General features: G+C 35.2%; 1 protein-coding gene across 1 annotated transcript in view; it reads left to right on the forward strand.

Annotated features, from left to right (window-relative positions):
* Nmd3 (60S ribosomal export protein NMD3) overlaps positions 1–20,120 on the forward strand; it is a 185,823-nt gene that overhangs the window by 150,349 nt on the left and 15,354 nt on the right. Inside the window, exon 11 of the mRNA XM_090393542.1 lies at positions 18,398–18,507. Within this exon, the coding sequence (XP_090249668.1) occupies positions 18,398–18,507 (110 nt within the window). The remainder of the gene's footprint in view (positions 1–18,397; positions 18,508–20,120) is intronic.

Genomic DNA, 20,120 nt, shown 5'->3' on the forward strand with positions numbered 1-20,120 from the left:
TGCTTGTTTTATTTCATGTGAAGTGAATGGGGGGATGAATTCTATATGCGATGGAGTAGAGTTATTTATATTTGATTTATCTATTGAAGGATCACTATAGAGTTTATTTATAAAATTCTTCTAGCCTGCTTAGGATTTGTTCTTGGTTCCTTATTATAGTTCCATTCTTGTCTTTTATTGCAGTTATTTGACTTTTGCCAACTGATAAATGTTTTCTTAGTATTTTCATATTTTTATTGTTTTCAATCGTTTCTTTTATTTTTTTAGTGTTATAAGATCTTATTTCATTTCTTATATTTTTCCTTATTGTTTTACATAGTTCTGCATATTCTATTTTAGAAATTAAGTTTCTGTCTTGTTTCATATTTCGTCTCTTTTTTCTATTGCTTTTGAATTCGTTGGCTGCTGAGATTATTACTTCTGTTAGATTTCTGCTTATTTTATGTCTTCTTCAAATATATTTATTAAGTCTAGCATATATATATATATATATATATATATATATGTATATATGTATGTATTATTGGTGGCGGTGAATTTGAGCTGTGCAGAAGAAAGTGATTTTTAATCGGTTAATAGTCTGTTTTTCCCCCCGTTTTTTTCTACGTTTTTGAGTGCTAAATTGTTTCTCTGAATATGAGTGTACTTCAGTGGTTGGTTTTTTGGAAGTTAGTTGCTGTCGCGATATAATATATTTTGGTATACCGTCGGAATCGAATGCATAACGGTGGAAGACAAAACGAAGCTAAGTTACTATATTTAGTTATATTTCATTTTATTTAATTATATTTAGTACTTAAATGTTCTGATGTTTGTACTTTTTTTTTCCCTCTTATTTATTAATTGAATAATTATTAAAGATTACGCTACTCGGCAGTAAGGAATGATGGTGGATTCAGCGGCAGTCGCAAGTGGCGTAACGCCAAGTCCTCCGCCATTTAAGAACTCAATTATTAGCAATATCATAAGGGACGTTGTGGCATGCAGTACTTGCGGCATGTATGCATCTTGGGAATTACATATGTGGCTTGTTAAAGAGAGTGGGGAGCGTATGTGCGCAAAATGCAGGTAGTTGGAGGAAATAAGTACATTAGATATATCGATATCCGACTTTGTTGCTCCAGGAACGGGGAATGAATGTAGGAAGACAAGTAGTGTGATAGGAGAGAATGAAAAAAATATATATATGAATGAGAAAATAATAGTTGATAGTGTGGAAGGTGTGAGTGACTGTGAAAGTTTAGGAGATGGTTTTGTTTGGGCGAGTGAATTTAGATTAAGAGTGACTGACCTGCAGAGGGAGATAGATGAGTTGAAAGAGGAGGTGGAATGTCTTGTGAATGAGAGCAGAAGTATGAAAGATAAGATTAGGAGAATGGAAGAGATAAATGCAAGGCGAATCAGAGTAGGAGAGAGAGAGAATTTAGGGAGTATGAGTGAGAGGTATGGGGGTGCTAGAAAAGGAGAGAATGGAAACAGTAGAAGAGAGCGAATGAGAGAGAGAGGTATGGGAATGCTAGCAGACGAGAGGATGGAAACAGTAGGAGAGACGGAATGAGAGAGAGATATGGAAGTGCTAGAAGAGGAGAGAATGGAAACGGTGGGAGAGATGGAATGAGAGAGAGGTATGGGAATGCTAGAAGACGAGAGAATGGAAACGGTAGGAGAGATGGAATGAGAGAGAGGTATGGGAATGCTAGAAGACGAGAGGATGGAAACAGTAGTAGGAGAGACAGAATGAGAGAGGGATATGGAAGTGCTAGAAGTGGAGAAAATGGAAACAGTAGGAGAGAGGGAATGAGAGAGATGTATGGGAATGAAAGAAGAGGAGAGAATGGAAATAATAGGAGCAAGAGAATGGTAAGAGGTATAATGTATGGCGACTCAATGATCCGTGGTGTTCAAGATAGGATGCGTGAGGAGTGTTTGCCAGGAGGAACAATAGAAAGGGTGGCTATGGCAATTAAGAGAGGTGAAAGGGTGGATGAGATGTTGTGATGGTAGGAACGAATGACTTGAGTGGTAATGTAAGTCGGGCAGCGAGAGATACGAAATTTTTGCTTGAGACTGTACGGAAGAAGACAGAGAGAGGAAAAATAGTGTGCGTTGCCTAGGTATGATAATGATGAGCTGAGCAGAAGAGCGGTGATATTGAATGGCATAATAGCGAGAATGTGTGACAAGAGAGGACTGGTATATGTGGATGCTTGGAGTGCATTTGAGGAAAGAGAGGAATTGTATGCGAGAGACCATTTACATTTGATTTGAATGAGGAAGGATGTAGGCATTTGGAGAGATTGCTGTTCTGAACGAGTCAGTGTGTCCCAGGGAGGATGATAGCAGGGGTCACCTCTTGTAGGAATGGATACTTGGGAGAAGGGAGACAATGTCAGGTAACACTGAGCCCAGTGGAGTTTAGAAGGGATAATGCTGGGTATAGAAACAATGGCATTTATATGCTTTATACTAATGCCAGGAGTATCCGGAATAAGGGAGAGGAATTGGTGGTGCATATAGCATCAGCCTGGCCAAAAATTATTGCAATCACTGAGACGTGGTTGACAGAAGGGGATATAACAACAGGAATAGAAAGTTGCTGGGTATAGCATTTTTCGTCAGGATAGGAGGGGAAAGCGTGGTGGTGGGGTACTGCTTATGATAAGTGATGACCTATGTCCTCTAAGAGTGGAGAATTTGGTAGAAAGTGAGACAAATGATTTTGAGAGCGTATGGTGTGAGGTAGAGGTAGGCAAGACAGGATATTTAGTGGGGTGTTGCTACAGACCCAGGAGCACAGAGGATGGGGACCAGGAGATGTTTAGACAGCTAAGTTTGGCAAATGCAAGAAGAATGATTGTTATGGGAGATTTTAACTTCAGTAGTATAAATTGGAGAGAGGAAGATGCATGTAGCAATAGGGGAATGAAATTTCTAGAATTCTTGAGGGACAGATGTCTTAGGCAACATGTAACAGAGGGAACAAGAGGTTCAAAAGTTTTGGATTTGGTTATAGCATCAGAAGAGTTGATAATAACTGAGTTACGTCTCTCCCATCAGTTGGAGAGAGTGACCATATGGTGTTGACTTGGAAAATGAATAGACATGCAGGAGTATCAAAGAGACGGGAACTTATGTGGAATTATAAGGGCAGGTGATTATAATAGTCTTAGACGTCAACTTCGGGAAGTTTTATGGAGGGAGGAATTGGAAGGCCGGGATATCACTGGTGCGTGGGAAATTGTGAAAGAATATTTGTTATCAGCAATGGTAAGTTGTATACCACGAGTGAAGAAGAGGACGCAATTTGGAGTAAAATGGATGACAAACAATATTAAACAGGAATTGCATGCGAAAAAGAGGCTATGGAAGAGATATAAGGAGACAGGTGAAGAGAAGATGCATGAGGAATAGAAGACACAGGCCAGAAGAGTGACTAGTGTGGTAAGGAAAGCAAAACTGGAATATGAGAGGAGATTGGCCCTAAGATCCAAAGAAAATCCTAGGGAATTTTTGAGCTATGTGGCCAGTAGGAGGAGAAATGACTGTGGAAGAATGATATTGTGGGATAAAAATGAGAATAGAGTGACTGATGCAGAGGACATAGTGGAATTGTTCTCTCGGTCTGTTTTCTTGGTTTGTGCTGCACAAGCTGACAGACGAACAGAAAGCAAAACATGTGGAAACCTGGAGATTTCATTACCACGAGTGACCAGGTTCCATCCTTTCTGTGAACTATCATCACAGGAGATGAGACCTGGTACTACCAATTCAATCCGGAATCCAAGTGGCAATCGATGGCAGACATGGTGGCAATCCAAGAACATGTGATAGCGATTCTGCGATCGATTCCTAAAGAGGCCTTTGATGACAGTTTCCAGAAGCTTTATGAACGTTGCCAAAAGTGTTGTGAAGGATGGTGATTGTTTTGAAGGCCAATAAAGATAATTTGTTTGTATCTTCTGTTTTGTTTGTTTTCTGATACCATTCACCGAACTTTTTAGACTCACCTCGTGCGTGTGTGTGTGTGAGTGAGTTAATATGTTAATATAAATATCATCTGTTTCTATATGTTTTAAAGCTTCAAACGTTTTACACAGGTCTATTAAGTTGAAGGCTTTTTGATAATCTACCTGACCAAAGAAAGTGGTATGTTATGTTCATTATTAAAATTATGGAAACAACTACTGCGTTATAGTAAAACTTCAGTTTAATATAAACTAAAATAATCACTTGAAATTTCAACCTTCATGTTAAGGTTATCATCTGGAGTATACACATAAATACAAAAAAAAAAAAAAAGAAAACTACATTACAGTCTACATGGTATGCTAAAGTTACATTAATTTGGTCAACCATTTAAACTACTGTCCTGGTGGGGGGGAAAAAGAAAGTTTTACTGCATCAAAGGTAGTCCTGTTGTTATTATTGTTATCTATTAGGTTAAAAATCATTACATGCTCTTACATAATTACTCATATATGTACACATAAATTAGAAAAAAAACAGTATGGATAGTGCCCAATAAAAGATGAAATTACTGCTTCCAGTCCTAAACTAAAGGTTGTTGGAAAACTTGAACTTAAGTTGGCTGAATGTGCCATCCAAATTCTTGGGATTTTTATGCTACCATTACTGTTATGATTAGGTTGGTTGATCAAAATCTCACAGGATTCTTTGTATTTGCATTCATATCCAGGTTTTGTATGATGTAAAGAACGGGCACTTTTTCAATCAATTTGGTGTAGGGTCTTAAATGCATGATCTAAGAGGCTTGCTTCACCAAAATTGTTAAATTTAATGTGTTTGTGTTCTTTTTTTCAGATAGAAATTGTACAAACGGTTTTACCAATATAAGGTAATTTACAGATGCAGTGAATGCAGTATACTCCAGGGATGATCTTTAGAGGAGTTGAATATGTTTTTTAATTTTATAGGTGGTTTAGCATTAGGATTATAATGGTGTTGAAGTTTATTAATTTTATCTGATAACCCTTTAATGTATGGATAGCTTGGTTTTACTGTAATCTATATTATTTTTTGATGAAATTTTATGAAGAACTTTATTGATAGTATTTTTGCTATAGCCATTATTTATAAATGTATTGCTAATAATTTCTAATTTTCTATAAGTGCTTCTTCATTAGAGCAAATTGTTATAGCTCTGTTTCTGAGAGTGTTAATGACTCCAAGTTTTCGTGAAAGTGGTGATAAGAGTTACCATGTATGTATTGGCCAGTATGTGTAGGCTTGTTGTAGACAATGAAGGATAAACTGTCTGAGGGAAGATGCATGAGCAGCATATCCAGGAAAGGAAGTTAGTTATGATTTTCAATTTCAATAGTAAAATGTATGCACTCATTTGTTCAGGTGGGTGAAGAAAGTGTTTATAGTTTGGTGGCTGTGTAGCCAGATAATGAAAACATTGTTAACATGTTTAAGCCAAACTGTAGATTTTAAAGTAAAGGAATCTAGAACACATTGCTCAAAAGCTTCCATATAAAAATTAGCAATTGTGAGGGGGGGGGGGTAGTGGTGAGCCTATGGCTGTACCTTATTTTTATAGGTAAAATAATTTTGCCACATGAAGAAACTGGAACGTTGGCAAAGAGAGCCATAATATTGGCAGAAAGTTCTGTTAGAGAAGAAATGTCACTAATTGGGACACTTGGGAAAGAGCAGAAACATCAAAACTGACTAATAAATCATCTTTGCCAAGCATCATGTTTTTAATTTTATTTATGAAGTGTTGTGAGTTCCTTATATAAGAAGAGGAATAACCTACAACTCCTTGAGTGTTGATACTAATTTCTTGGTTAGGTAATTATTAGGGCTGGCTATACCTTCAACTATCAGCCGAAGCAGAACGTTATGTTTGTATACCAGTTTATATTAAAATGAAGTTTTACTATAGCACAGTAGTGTTAAATTGTGATTGATAAAATTCCTAAGAGAAATTATTCTTTCATAATTTAACAAGCAAAGACCCTATAATAGAAAATTTGCTTGCATCTAAGAGTGTAAACTATATATATGTGAACAAAATTGGATATATTAAACAAAAGGATAATAATTGTGAAAATGCATAACAAAGAAGTGTTATTCCATTATGTAGAAAGATTACTTAAGCTAGTTAAATATTGGCGGTAAAATTCTAGAGAAAAAGAACGTTAAAGTATGATTAAAGCAGTATACCATTCCTAGGAATTAGATAGACAAAGCTTAGATGAATGACTCACAATTTTTAACGATAATTGTAGCGTAATCCAAGGCCAAGAGCACAGGATTAAAGGAAGTTGCTGCAAGCATATCGTGTGCTCACAGCAGAAAAGAAGAAAGAAGAAATCCTCTACCGAGAGACATCGCGTTGAGTGTTATCGATGAGTCGGGGGGGGGGGATTATGGAAGGTGCCGATAAGGTGTGGAAATATAAAAGAGTTAGGGAACCCCCCCCCCCCCCACACACACACACAAGGCTTTTTTCCTGGTGGTTTTGGTGTTGTAGCCTTTGTGAGTGGAGGGGCGGCTCGAAAGTGTGAGGGGAAATCTCTGCCCTGATACCCGGCAGATGGAAACGGTAGACGCTGCGTATCCACGGGAAAGGTTATGCATCGCAAGGTGAATCACATTACTCCAGAAGAAAAGGGTAGTCTCCGAAGAGGTCTCAGAATCTAGGTAAAAGGGCAACACGTGCGAAAGAGTGACTTTGCCCCAAGAATCCTATTAAAAAGAAGGCATAAGTGACTGAAACGAATGGGCCAGCATATAATCTAGGTATTCCAGGTACCAACCCCAGCACAAAGAAATCAATTTGAGGGTCAAAGGATGAGTAAAGAGAGGAACAAGCACAGGAGATAACTATAATATGGTATCGTGAAATTTTATTGTTAAATAGTGTAAATGAATGATATGTGAATCAAGTTCTAAGGACTTAACAAAGATAAAACTTAGGATTGTTGCAAATTATAAGTTGTGAAAGTAGACAAGTGTAACTTAAAGAGTAATAACCTTAGGATGTGTGAATACAAGGTGATAATGTATGTTTACTAGGTTTTAATTAAGAGAGTTATAAGAATCTTATGTGTGAAGTAATATAGAACAGCTCTATTGTTAATCCTACGTGAGTTATGAGAATTTACTGTTCGTATTTGATAACTATGATAGCACATAAATTTGTAGTTTAGAAATGATCTTTCCCAAACTTCCATGAACTATATATATGTTAGAATGTTAAATAAATCTTTTGCCTACTCTGATTCAGTTATTTGTTAGTATTATATGATGCACCACATGCTAAATATGTGAACCTAAGCGGGAGATTTGAATAGTGTGTCTACAGTCACGATTGCACAGTTGTTAGTCACTGAGGTATAGCTGGGTGTTCACTTCTTGTTTAAGATTTTTTTTTCTTTAAACTAATTGTCCTAAGTGGTGCAGCGACAACAAATACATGTCTTAGGATTTTATGAGAAGAAGAACCTCAGAAGCTTTGTTACATTAGGATTTTGGCTGTACCCCAGGGCAATTCCCTTTGTACTTAGATAGTACCACGTGACACCAAGGGTCGAATAAACGTAAAGAGCATAGATATCAAAGTTATTAAGAAAAGGTGACACAACAGTAGTTGTTTCCATAATTTTAACAGTGAATGCTGATCAAGAAATTATAAACTTGGTTTTAATCCTTTATGCAAATGTAACCAAACAAGTTTGCAACTGAACTATTTTCAGGACTGCAGCAACTCATATGAAGAAGCTAAGACTTCTTCATATGCATTAGTATCCCATAATGCAAAGCACATCTCCTTGTGGACATGTATAATGTTATGCATCATGAGAAGGGTCACTATCCAGACCGATTTCAACCTTTATTGAGGTCTCATGAGTGGGAGCCAGACCCAGAGGTGATACCAAGATTGAAGTAATGCATAACTTCATATACGAGTAGCGAAAAGGTGTCACAACTTATTATTAAAATACTCTGGATCAGAGATAGTTGTTGGAAATTTTTTCACTTGGTTATACTATAAATTAAAGGTACCAAGAAATTATATACTTGGTTTAATCCTTTATTCAAGTGTAAGCAAACAAGTTTGTGCCTGAAAAAAAACTACCAACAATGCTGATCACCATGTAACCATGAAGGAAAGGATAGTATATTATATTCTTTTATTTTTTTTTTCATTACTTGATTTAAGACTTGCAAATGATCTGAAGTTGAGAAGGATGTTCTGAAACCTACCTGTTCTTTTGGTTAATGAAAATTTAATATGAAATAAATAACAATAGATAATAATATTAGCACATATTAAATTATTAAAATTATAATATTTTAATGTATTAATTATAATAATATAAATAACATAACTATAAATGCATATAATGGTACAACATGATGAGATTTCATACCAACTGGAGCATTACCCGGTTAAACAAGGACCCAGCGGTTTTCATCTTGGAACCAGGTGAACAAGCTCCAGCTCATCTGGAAGAAGAAGAAGAATAAGCCCGATGTCAGAAGAACTGATGATAGGAACCATCAATATGAGGAGTATTAATGGAAAGGAAATTGAAAAAGTACCACATGGACATAATTGGCATTACTGAAAGAAAGAAGAAAAAAATAGGCACGATCTTATTATTATTATTACGGGCAACTCCAGGGAGTCCCTAAACATCATGTCCATCACAACTATTTGACATTCACACAGTATCTATCATACTTTGCCTTGAACTCATTCACTGTCATAGCACCCACAACAGACTCAGGCAGCTTATTCCACTCGTTCACCACTCTAAAAGTAAAAAGCCCAGATCTAAAACCCTTACTAACCACACTCTTGCCCAACTTCCATGGATGTCCCCTAGTCCTCCCACCACCAGTCCTGTTCTCAAAAATATCCTCTGAATTAATCCTATAGAAACCATTCAGCAATTTGAATGTCTCAATCATACTCCCCTTTTCCGCCTATCAACCAATTTCTGCAACTAACAAATCTTCAACCCGTTTTAATAAGGTTCGTTCCATAGACCTGCTATCATCTTGGTCACTCGCCTCTGGATCCTCTCCACCTCCTCCCCATCAAGAAGAAACCTAGGTGACCAGATCTGGGCACAGTAATCAAGAAGGGGTCTTATCAAGGCTCGATACAGAGGAATAATAACTTGCTTATCTCTGCTCGTCAAAGTATTCTTCAGCATCCCAGTGATTTGATGAGCTGATTTAGCCACTTTTGCGATGTGCCCCCTAAACTTCAACTCCCTATCCACCAACACTCCCAAGTCCCTGGCCTCATCAATCTCCTGGAGTGCAGTTCCACCAATGTTATTATTAAATAACAAGTATAGGATATTATGTTCAGTCAATGATTAAGGAAAGGAAGGAGTAGCGATAGCATTGGAAGGCAGTTTCAAGTAGAAATATCTTATCATTCTTCAAAATGAGAAAATGGACAATGAAACATATTTGTTCCTAAGGTCCAACAAAAGGTTCTTCTAAGGAAGAAGTGGAAGAATTTTTTGAGTGATTAGAACAGGCAGCTGACATACATAAAATGGAAAAAGTGGTCCTTGTTAGAGAATAGCAGAGTAGGAAAAGAATCCCAACAAGCATATAGAAACATTTTGAGAAAATTTGGAGAAATGGACAAAGCTAATAATAATGGTTAGTATTTGCTGGGCTTCTGCTCAGGACATGGACTAGTCATACTGACACCATATTTCAACATAAAGATGTACAAAAATTCACATGGAGAGAAGACACAAGAAATAAAAGCCTCATTGACTACATCATTACTGATCGTGATATCATTATGCTCGTTCAGGATATAAGTCTACAGAGGATTTAAAATTGGAAGTGACCATTACCTAGTACTAATCAGGATAAAAATGGATATCACATTGAAAAGAACAGTATGTAAGAAAGTTTTAAAAAGAATTAAAGTTGATCAGCTTTTACAGGTAAATTGTAGACTCGACTATACAAACATTATTGAAGAAAAAATTAAACAAATTGAAAACAAGAACCAGATCTTGGAGTCTCAGTGGCAAACTATAAAGAAGACATTGATTCAGTTAGGTATGTGGTGAAGTTGTCTGCAAGAAAAGAAAAATAAGAACACCATGGTGAATACCAGTTAAAGAAGCAGTCCTGGAAAAGAAGAAAGCATACCAAAAGTTCTTAGCAAATAAGTCAGCAGATGCCCTAAAATACAAAGAAAAATGCAAGAGAGCTATGCTATATGTTTAAGTCACTAAACAGAAGTCATAAGATGTTGGGAAGTTTATGGAAAATAAATATCAGGAAGGTTGCAAAATGTTCTGGAGGCTATTGAAAAAGATCAGAAATGGAGAAAGGACTACTATAAAAGTAATCAAAGATGTTAAAGATGACATAAAAACTGAAGATAAGGATATCCTAGATGTCGTGAGTAATTTCTTTGAAAGACTGCTAAATGAAACAAGCAGTGACAGAACCATACTAGAACATTTTCAAGAGGAATGCAAAGAGATAGAATGCATATCAATACTTGAGATAGAAGTCCTCAAAAACTTGAAATGTGTTAAGGCCTGGTGTAGATGATATTCAATCAGAAATGCTCAAGTATTGGGGAAGTATAATTTGCAGTGGCTACACTGCAAATTATATAATTTGTATAGTTTGCAGTGGCTACACTGCATAATTCAGAGAGCATGGTCAACGAGTCGAAGGAATTTCTGCTGAGTGTTCCAGGTAAGATTAAAAGAGGTTAAAAAAGATTATGGTAGAGATGCTTAGAGAACAAGCTGAATACAAGTCAAATAGAGGTTGTCAAGATCAGGTTTTCACTTTACGATAAATAGTTGAGAAATCATGGGAATATGACAAGGATATGTACTTAAGTTTTGTAAATCTGGAAAAGGCATATGACAAGGTGTCCAGAGAATGGCTTTTCAAACCACTACAGTTATATGGGGTAAATCAAATATTATTTAGAGCAATACAGTCTTTAAGTTGTAAGTCAGAAGTTAGAATTAAAAGAAATACACAGAGAATTTGATGTAAAATCAGGGACAAAGATGCTCATTATCTGCACTCTTATCATCTATGTGGATCACATTATGAAAGTAAGCAGCATTAGGTCTGATATTAAAATTGGAGGTATCAAACTTAGCTCTTTGCTTTAATGCAGATGTTGTACTTCTAAACAGATCAAGTAGAAGTCTCCAGGATTCTCTAAATTCAATAACAACTGTAACAAATTTTTCATGAAATTCAGCAATAAAAAGACCAAATACTATGAAATATGGAAATCATATAGAGCAAGTAAAATATTTGGCTATTTAGGCACAGTTTTTAGCGAATATGATAAATTAAATCTGGAAACAGACAACAGAATAAGCAAGGCTGGTATGGTGGGTAGTCAACTGAGTAAATTTATATTGGAATAAGAGAAAAATTAGCCAAAACACCGAGTTAACAATATACAAGATAGTATGCAAACCAGTTTTAAGTTATTGATCTGAGAGTTAATTAGAAATGAATGACTTGATCCAGAACTAGACCACAGATATGAGGGTTCTTAGAAAATTTAAGGGAGTGAACAGATGGCATAAATGGAGAATAATATTCAAAATGAAGATATTAGAAAGGAACTTGACATTCTTAGCATTCATGAATGTGTCAGCAGAGCTAATTTAAAGTGGTATGGCCACTTAAGCAGAATGGGTGAAGAAAGGTTAGCAAAACAGGTGTTAGATGCCAAAATGGCAGTAAAGAGACCCAGAGGAAGACCAAGATCTAGGTGGATTGATTCAGTCCAAAGTGCCTTACAAGCATGAAATGTTAGATATGATGATATTGGAGTGCTGACAGGTAATAGATTTTGAGGAAAATGTGGACAGGAGAATAATAATAATGTGAACTTAATCATGCAGTGCCTGTCGTAGCATGAACACCCCTGGAGGATACATATCAGAAAATTGATGACAATAAAAAAAATTCTTGCTTTAATCCTAAACCACTATGGGTAGTGATTCTTTCCATAATGTTAAGTTTACTTTCCATAATATTAAGTGATACTTTTGATGGGAAGTCAACAGCTTCCACATACAAGTAGACTAGTCATGAAGTTACTTCACACTTATGCTTTGTTTTAGGTTTATTTGCGAAATATATTTTCAATGTTTACCTGTTGAAGTCTTAACAGATTAATTTTGAGGAAAATTGTCAGTAGGAAGTTATTAATGTTGTATCTGTTTCATATCATAATATCCTGTACACTCCTGAGGATATATATCAGGAATTTTATTATGTTTTCCTGTTAAATTTTCCCACATGGTTACAGTATATGTTGAAACCAAGCAGAAAAATTTTCCATAATTTGATGGCAAACGGTACTACAATGAAATATATTATCAGATCTACACAATCAGAACACTCATTTGCAGGAGCTCGCACTCTCACATCTTATCATACTGAGCCTTAAATGCATTCACCACACTTCAGGCAATGCATTCCAATGGCTTGCCACTGTCCATACAAAAAACCTACTCTTTACCCCCCCCCATCCTGCTCATGCCCTCTTTATAAACTTCCAAGAATGGCCTCTTGTTATTCTTCCATTTCCATTCTCTGAAAATATTTCAGTCATGCCCCTGCACCTCTCCTATTCGCTAAACTCTGCAGGTTGAATTCATCAATCTGTCTTCATACTGAACATTCCAGAGACCAGAAACCACCTTAGTTAATCATCTCTGCACCCTTTCCAACATCTCTTCATCCTTTTGAGTACCAGATAACCAAATCTGTGCAATATAATTCATATGTAGTCAATAACACCTTACACATCAGTTTCCTCTGCATCATTACCATAATCCACTGTGCTGCCATTAGTTTTTGCAAAATCTTCCCGAAATTCTAGGTCCCTATCTATCATCTTGTCTCTGCCTCCTCTAAGGAATCCTCACCAATCTTAAGTTCTACATGTGATATTTTGCTTCCCAAATTTTAAAACCTTGCACTTTCCAGTATTGAATTATTTGCCTCACTCACTTTCCTTCAGTCTATTCAAGTCTTCTTGCAGAGCTACAACATCTGTTCTATTTTTCAGTTGTTCACAACTTTGCATCATCTGCAAACAACTGCATATTACCAATCAAACCTCTCCCAATATCATTAATTACAAATTAAATGGCAATTATCCCCAAAATAGACCTTTGGGATACACATCACTAATGACTTTCCTATTCTGGGATATTGTCTGCAATTAGGCTGTCTAATAATTATCAGCAAGTTGAAATGATGTGCTATAATGAACTTTAAAAGAAAAGACGTGATCTAGGTTCCATAGAACCAATGCTATTTCTCTATAAATTAAAGATACCAAGAAATTACATACAGGTAACCCTCGTGTAACGCGGTACTTATACAACGCGGTTTTGATATAACACGGTCCACAAATTGTGGTAACCCTTGTTCAATGCGGTTTCGATATAACTCGGTCTACAATTTCTAGTAACCCTTTATTTTATTTTTTTTTTTCATATTTTTCACCGCGGGATTTAAAAATCAAATTTTATCTTCGTTAAATTTGTGTCTACCCGTATCACGCAAGTAGTTATAAGTATCGAATTTAGTTTTATTTATCACTGAATAAGGTACTGTACAGAGGGATTTTGCAATCTCTGTCATTCTCAACAAATAGTGCAATTAGAGACAGAATAAAATGGCGCTAACTAATAAATCACATCTCCCCTCTCACAGAAACTACGCTGTATAGACTTGAGCAAAACCATATGTTGCACCAAAACACAGTATCTAACTAAAAACTATTGTCCAATTTTTCAATTATGATTGCATTTGAAATTCTCGATGTCATTATGACAGATCACAAAGGCTAACTTAAAATAAAAGACTACCAAGAATTGAAACATGCCATATAATGAATGTTTGAGTTCGCCTGCCACCTCAAACACAAACAAGCCATAAAATTCAACCAAGGGTTGAAACGTTTGTGTGATTTGAGCCAGTCAGTAATGAGAAGTTCCATTGGAATGATAAATGACACCCTGTTGTGAATGTGTTAAAACTAATAGTGAATGTTGTTATTACAGTTTCAGATGTTATGGAATTCGATCGAAGAGAATTAGCATTTCAACTCAACACTTGTCAGTTGCTTTTCTCTTTGGGTCATGCGATCTTTTGTTAATACCGCACCAAAACATCTTATATACAATACAATTACAATAGCTGTTGTCTTGGGTAAAACAAAATTCAGCTTGTACATATTATAACAATTAAAAAAAAAACTTGAATAATTTATAAGCGTATAAAAGGATATCACCTGTAAATCGTTGACATGCCAGCAAAATTCTCAAACGTGCCACCTCTGGCACGAGTGCCATAGGTTCGCCATCTAGGGTTTACTGTATAAAGTGTTTACTGTTGGAAATTGTCTTCGTTTTCTGACAGGAAAGCGCATTTAAAATCATAAGTGTGTTATTCTCAAGCAGAGCAGTTTATTTTCTGGTGAGTTACATACATATGTAATGCTTTTTTTTTTTTAATGTAAAAGTTTATTTTTATTGTAATGGCCACTAAAACTGCAACGAAAGGGAAAAAACCTGAAGAGGAAATTCATTTCTCTCGAAGAAAAAATTAAAATCTTAGATCGGTTGAAAATTGGAGAAAAACCAGGAGTTGTTGCAAGGACTCTGAATTTAAATGAATCAACAATTCGAACAATCAAACAAAATGAACGTAAAATCTGAGAAAGTGTTATTGCTGAGTCAACGGTAAGTGCAAAAAGCGTTGCTCATGTTCGCGATATTCTAATAGAAAAAATGGAGAAATCTCTAATGATTTGGATAGAAGATTGCACTCAAAAGAAAATTCCTTTGGATGGACACCTTATTAAGCAAAAAGTTCTCAAAGTTTATAAACATTTAAAAGAACTTGATCAAGATTCTTCAGAAGAAATCTCTCAGCATGGATTTTCTGCCAGTAAGGGTTGGTTCGAAAACGTTAAAAAGCGGTTTTTGTTGTATAATCTTAAAAGCCAGGGAGAATCGGCATCAGCAGATGTTGAAGCTGCCTGGAAATACCCAGCAGAACTTTTAAAAATCATTAAAGAAGGTGGTTACAGTGCAGACTAGGTGTTCAATGCGGATGAGTCTGGGTTATATTGGGAAAAAATGCCAAAACGCATCTATATTTCGAAAAATGAAAGATCAGCTCCTGGATTCAAAGTTTCCAAAGAGAGAATTACTCTAATGTTTTGTAGTATTGCATCACGTGATTACATGACAAAACCAATGTTTATTAACCGATCTGCAAATCCTCGTGCGATGAAAGGGCTCTGCAAGTCCATCTTACCTGTTATTTATTGGCGGGCCAACAAAAAGGCATGGGTTACAGCTAGCATGTTTGAAAATTGGGTTTTCAAGTGTTTTGTATCCGATGTAGAAAGTTACACAAAGAAAAGAATATGGACTTCAAAATTCTACTAATTTTAGATAACGCACCAGGCCACCGAACAAATTTAAGCCATTTGAATATTAAAATAACTTTTTTGCCGCCTAATACTACTTCACTTATTCAACCACTCGACCAAGGAATAATATCAACATTTAAGTCATATTATATTCGGCGAACATTTCAATTAATTTTGGAAAAAATGGAATCTAATCCAATCATGACACTGCCTCAAGCGTGGAAAGATTTTTCAATATTGAATTGTGTAAAAATTATTTCTCTGTCCATTAAGGAATTACAACCCTCTATGCTGAATGCTTGCTGGAAAAAAATATGGCCTGAAGCCGTAATGGAACAAAATTTCGTACCTCCAGTGGATGCCGAGCTATCTTGTATAATAAACATTGCACACGTTTTTGTGGAGAGGGCTTTTGCGATATGGTTGAAAACGAAATTAGTGAATTAGGAGAAACAGATTTAAAAGAGGAGGAACTAGTACAATTAATAGATGCCGTCGAACCAAATGGCAGGGAAAGTTCTGCCAAAGATTCTGATTGTGATGAATCTGTTAAAGAATTCAGTTTAAAGAAATTAGCAGAAGGATTGGACTTGGCAAGAAAGTTAGGAAGTTATTTTACGGATAATGATCCTTCAATGGAGCGCTCGGGAAAATTCATGAGACAATTAGATATTTGTTTAGCGCCATATTAAGAACTTAATAAAAAATTGCAACATAGTGGAAAGCAAAGTCTTATTACTGACTTCTTGTTGACTGAACCAGCCGAAGTATGCAATGAGAATTATACAAATGATGTCAAAGAGATTTCAAGTGGTGACGACCTCAGGCCACTTAAAGAACATCTACGAAATGTTATTTCTGAAGACTGATGACGATTAAAATATGCGCTTTATTTTATTGTGTCTAAAATATTTATGCATTATGTGCAATGAAATCTATGTACAATTTGTAATTTTTAGAATTTTATATTACATATTTGTCATAGTTTGTTTTCTTAACTTACGTAAATTACCTGAATTAAATAAAAATATTGTTTTTGTTTGATATGTCATTGTTGTTTATATAATTAAAAAAAAAAAACTATTTCGGAATCTAACCCTACTTTTTCTATGTGATCTATGTCTCGTATAAAGCTGCATTTCTATGGAACCTAACATCTGTGTTTTATGAGGGTTACTTGTACTTAGTTTAATCCTTTATCCAAACGTAAGCAAACATTTTGAGCCTGGAGTATTTTCAGGACTGTGGAAACTCGTGGTAAAGGTGGTATGACTTCACATCACTTGCCTTAGTATCCCATAATGCAAAGCACATCTCCTTGCAGACATGCATTATGGGAAGGTTCATTACCCAGACCAGTTTCGACCTTTGAGGTCTCTTCAGTGGGAGCCAAACCTAGAGGTGACACTAAGGTTGAAGTAATGCAGTAATCATATTTTCCTATACCAGTTGCCAAAAGGTGTCACACCTTATTAAGTTACTCTAGATTAGAGAAAGGTTGTTGGAAGTTTTTCACTTGTGTTAAAAAAACGTTTAATTTTCTTGACCAAAAAGCTCTGGAATGACTTTTAATGGGATTATATTGATCAAGTGCATATAATAAACAACTATGTTATACCAACTAGTTTCACCAACTAAGGCTGTTGGCATCTTCAGGGTACATAACTAATGTAAAGCACTAAAAAGTAATCAGTTATGTACCCTGAAGATGCCAACAGCCTTAGTTGGTGAAACTAAGATTAAATTAAGACTAAGATTAAACTAAGGTGAAATTAAGCGAACAAAAAACAGGTCTTGCTTTCCATATCACTTCCACTGGACACGATGTACTCTGGCAAAAAACGACAATGTTATACATTGTTATATAAGAAATATAACATAACAGTTATATAAGAAAATTTAAAGAAGCTGCTAATATGCTAAAAAACCCAACCCAATGATGCAATAAAAATCAAGGTTTAATTCTCCATCAAGTGTTGTCAGCTCTAATAAAAAAATCTACCTCAATCTGAGCTCAGACTGTATGAACAAGAACACGTGACATTGTCCAGTATTGTTCAACGTGAATAACGTTATATATCTGCATTCTGTTATTTGAGTTTTATGAATAGCCAGATGGTTATGATTTGTATTTATTAATTCTCTTGTTTAAACTTTAAGTTATACTATTTACCCCCTGAAGATGTAAATCCTGTGATTTACGAAACTTGGCGGGAACTATTATTTCAATGTTTTATATAACTGAATAATAAAAAAAATGTGGTTTAATCACTGAAATATATCTTTTGAACCAATTAGCCACAGAAGTCTACGCCTGCAATGTATTGTTATATTAGAGTTAAGATCTTAGATTACTTAGTCTTAATTATGAGTAAAATAGAATATGCCATCCATATTCTTGGGATTTTTAGACCATTGCCACTATTAGTCCACAATTAATATTGTGGTTGTGAACTAATCAAGACACGATAATTGCACTATTTTCTTTTTAAATTTTTATTCTCTTTCATGAGATTCCTTGGGAAAGACTGGAATACAACCTGGTATTTCAAATTATGGAATTCCTTAGTGATTAATTAATAGTAGCATTTAATGTATACATCTGGAAATAATGGATGGTCTCTTGTTGAAAAATAGTCTCCTTACAAAAAATTAGAGAAGAAACCACCACCCTTCGACAATGGCTCCATCTCTAATCTTTTTTGACCATTCTGTGTTTTGATATATTCTCCTGAATAAATTATAGTTAGAAAAATGACAGTACACTTAGATTTTTGGAAGGGGTTGGAGGAAATTGAATGAGTCCACCATATGCAAAAAATGCTGCATGTTACAAAAGAAATATTACATTTAGGCTTTAATAAAAATCAATCTAAAATTGTAATTTTAAATATTGCTAGTGAACTGTGAAATAATATTCCATTTCAGATTTTGGTGAAAAAAATCTATGGTGAGAAGTCTTCTCGGCATAGGAGGAGGAAATGGAAATTGAAGAGATTAGATGTAGACATGGAAACAGATACAAGTAGTGTTAACAGGTAAATCATTTCCAAATCAAATGTATTATTTATAACATAAAGAAAAAATGTTTATGAAGAGGCTGTAACATTAGCACATGTTGAAACCCAGTAATAGATTTTCAACTTAGCTTTCATGTAAATAAAAAAAGAAAAAGCCCTGATGTCCTTCTCTTCCCTAAAGGGTGTAAATGGAACTTTAGCTCTAACTTTCTGAAGACATGTGGGCAGCCAATATTCATCTTTTGTCTTCAATGATAGTAGTCCTCATCATCAGTGAATTAAGACTTTTCAAGAATTTTCTCAAAAAAAAACAAAAAAAACTAGTATTCACACTATTGCAGACAATAATATGAATGTTACTGGTTAGGTCACAAGATGGCAGTAGTAGTTTTAGATACTGGATTAAAACCTCAATGAGAAAAAAAATCTATTTGCCTGTGCCAAATATCAACAAACTCGAACTGGCTGAAGAATAAGTTAGAAAAAGTTTCTCTGGTTGCAACTAGAATTGAACCTATAAGTCTTTCTTCAGGTGGCCTTGCAGTGTGGATGCAAGGCCGATTCCCACAGAGCCACACAAGTACCTTTTAAAGTTTCTATTTATGACAATAAATCATTGAAATCCTCTCTTCCCCCACCTGCACCAAAAGAAGTGTTAATCAAATTAAAAAAATACAAAATAAATAAATAAATGAAACGGTCAACTCTCTGTTAGTAATATCAAGCAGCACTTTTATAATACTCTCTCATCATAACAAACTGCCAAAAAGACTCAATCCATATGATGCTTGCATTATATGTACAGCACTTCTAAAGTAAATTCATTATAGCAAATTCCTGGGGGTTCCTATGTTTGCTAAAGTATTTAGAAAGAAAAATGGCTGTGGGATGGATTTAGAAATCATTAAGATAAAATATTTGTGCAGATCATAGGTAACACTATTATAACAAACTCGCTCACTTAAACTGAAAAAAAAAAGTGTTTATTTTCTAAACCATTTCTGTCAAATCTTAGGTGCTCTTTATAAATTGTTACATTAGATTTTGTTTATTGCAAGTTTTTTTTTTTTAAGTGAAACTTATAGCACATTTGTGCTACGTGTTTCAAGAGATGATTACAAAGAAGAAAGATGAACTTGTAGATAATGTTATTTGAATAACTGGAGGTATTGTCCTTTGGGAAAGTCAGTTGAGGAAGACTATTCTAGAGCACTGAGGTAGACAGAATGAAAGATGAGGATGAGAAGTTGGTTCAGTATGTTTGAAACTTTACAGTGAATAAATGACAGCAGTTGCTCATGTATGTACAGGTTTGAAGGTAAAGTGGAGGAATGGTAATACACTGAACAGAGCTCACGAAAATACTAATAGAAAAGTGTAAGACAGAAACAAAGCAACTATAAGGAGGTGGACTTAAATGGGTTACCCTCTTCTAGATAGCAACAGGCTTTTTTAGGGAGGTTTTGCACCACCCCAAATATAAAAATATTATCTAGGGTATAGTAAATCTGAGATCTAGCTCTATAAATCTCAGATTTGCTATACCCCTAGAATAATATTTTTATGTTTGGGGTGGTGCAAAACCTCCCTAAAAAAGCCTGTTGCTATCTAGACGAGGGTAATCCATTTAA

The sequence above is a fragment of the Typopeltis vanoorti genome, chromosome 5 (genome assembly GCF_054136105.1).
Source record: "Typopeltis vanoorti isolate ZY-2024b chromosome 5, IOZ_Tvanoo_1.0, whole genome shotgun sequence".
Taxonomy (NCBI): domain Eukaryota; kingdom Metazoa; phylum Arthropoda; class Arachnida; order Uropygi; family Thelyphonidae; genus Typopeltis; species Typopeltis vanoorti.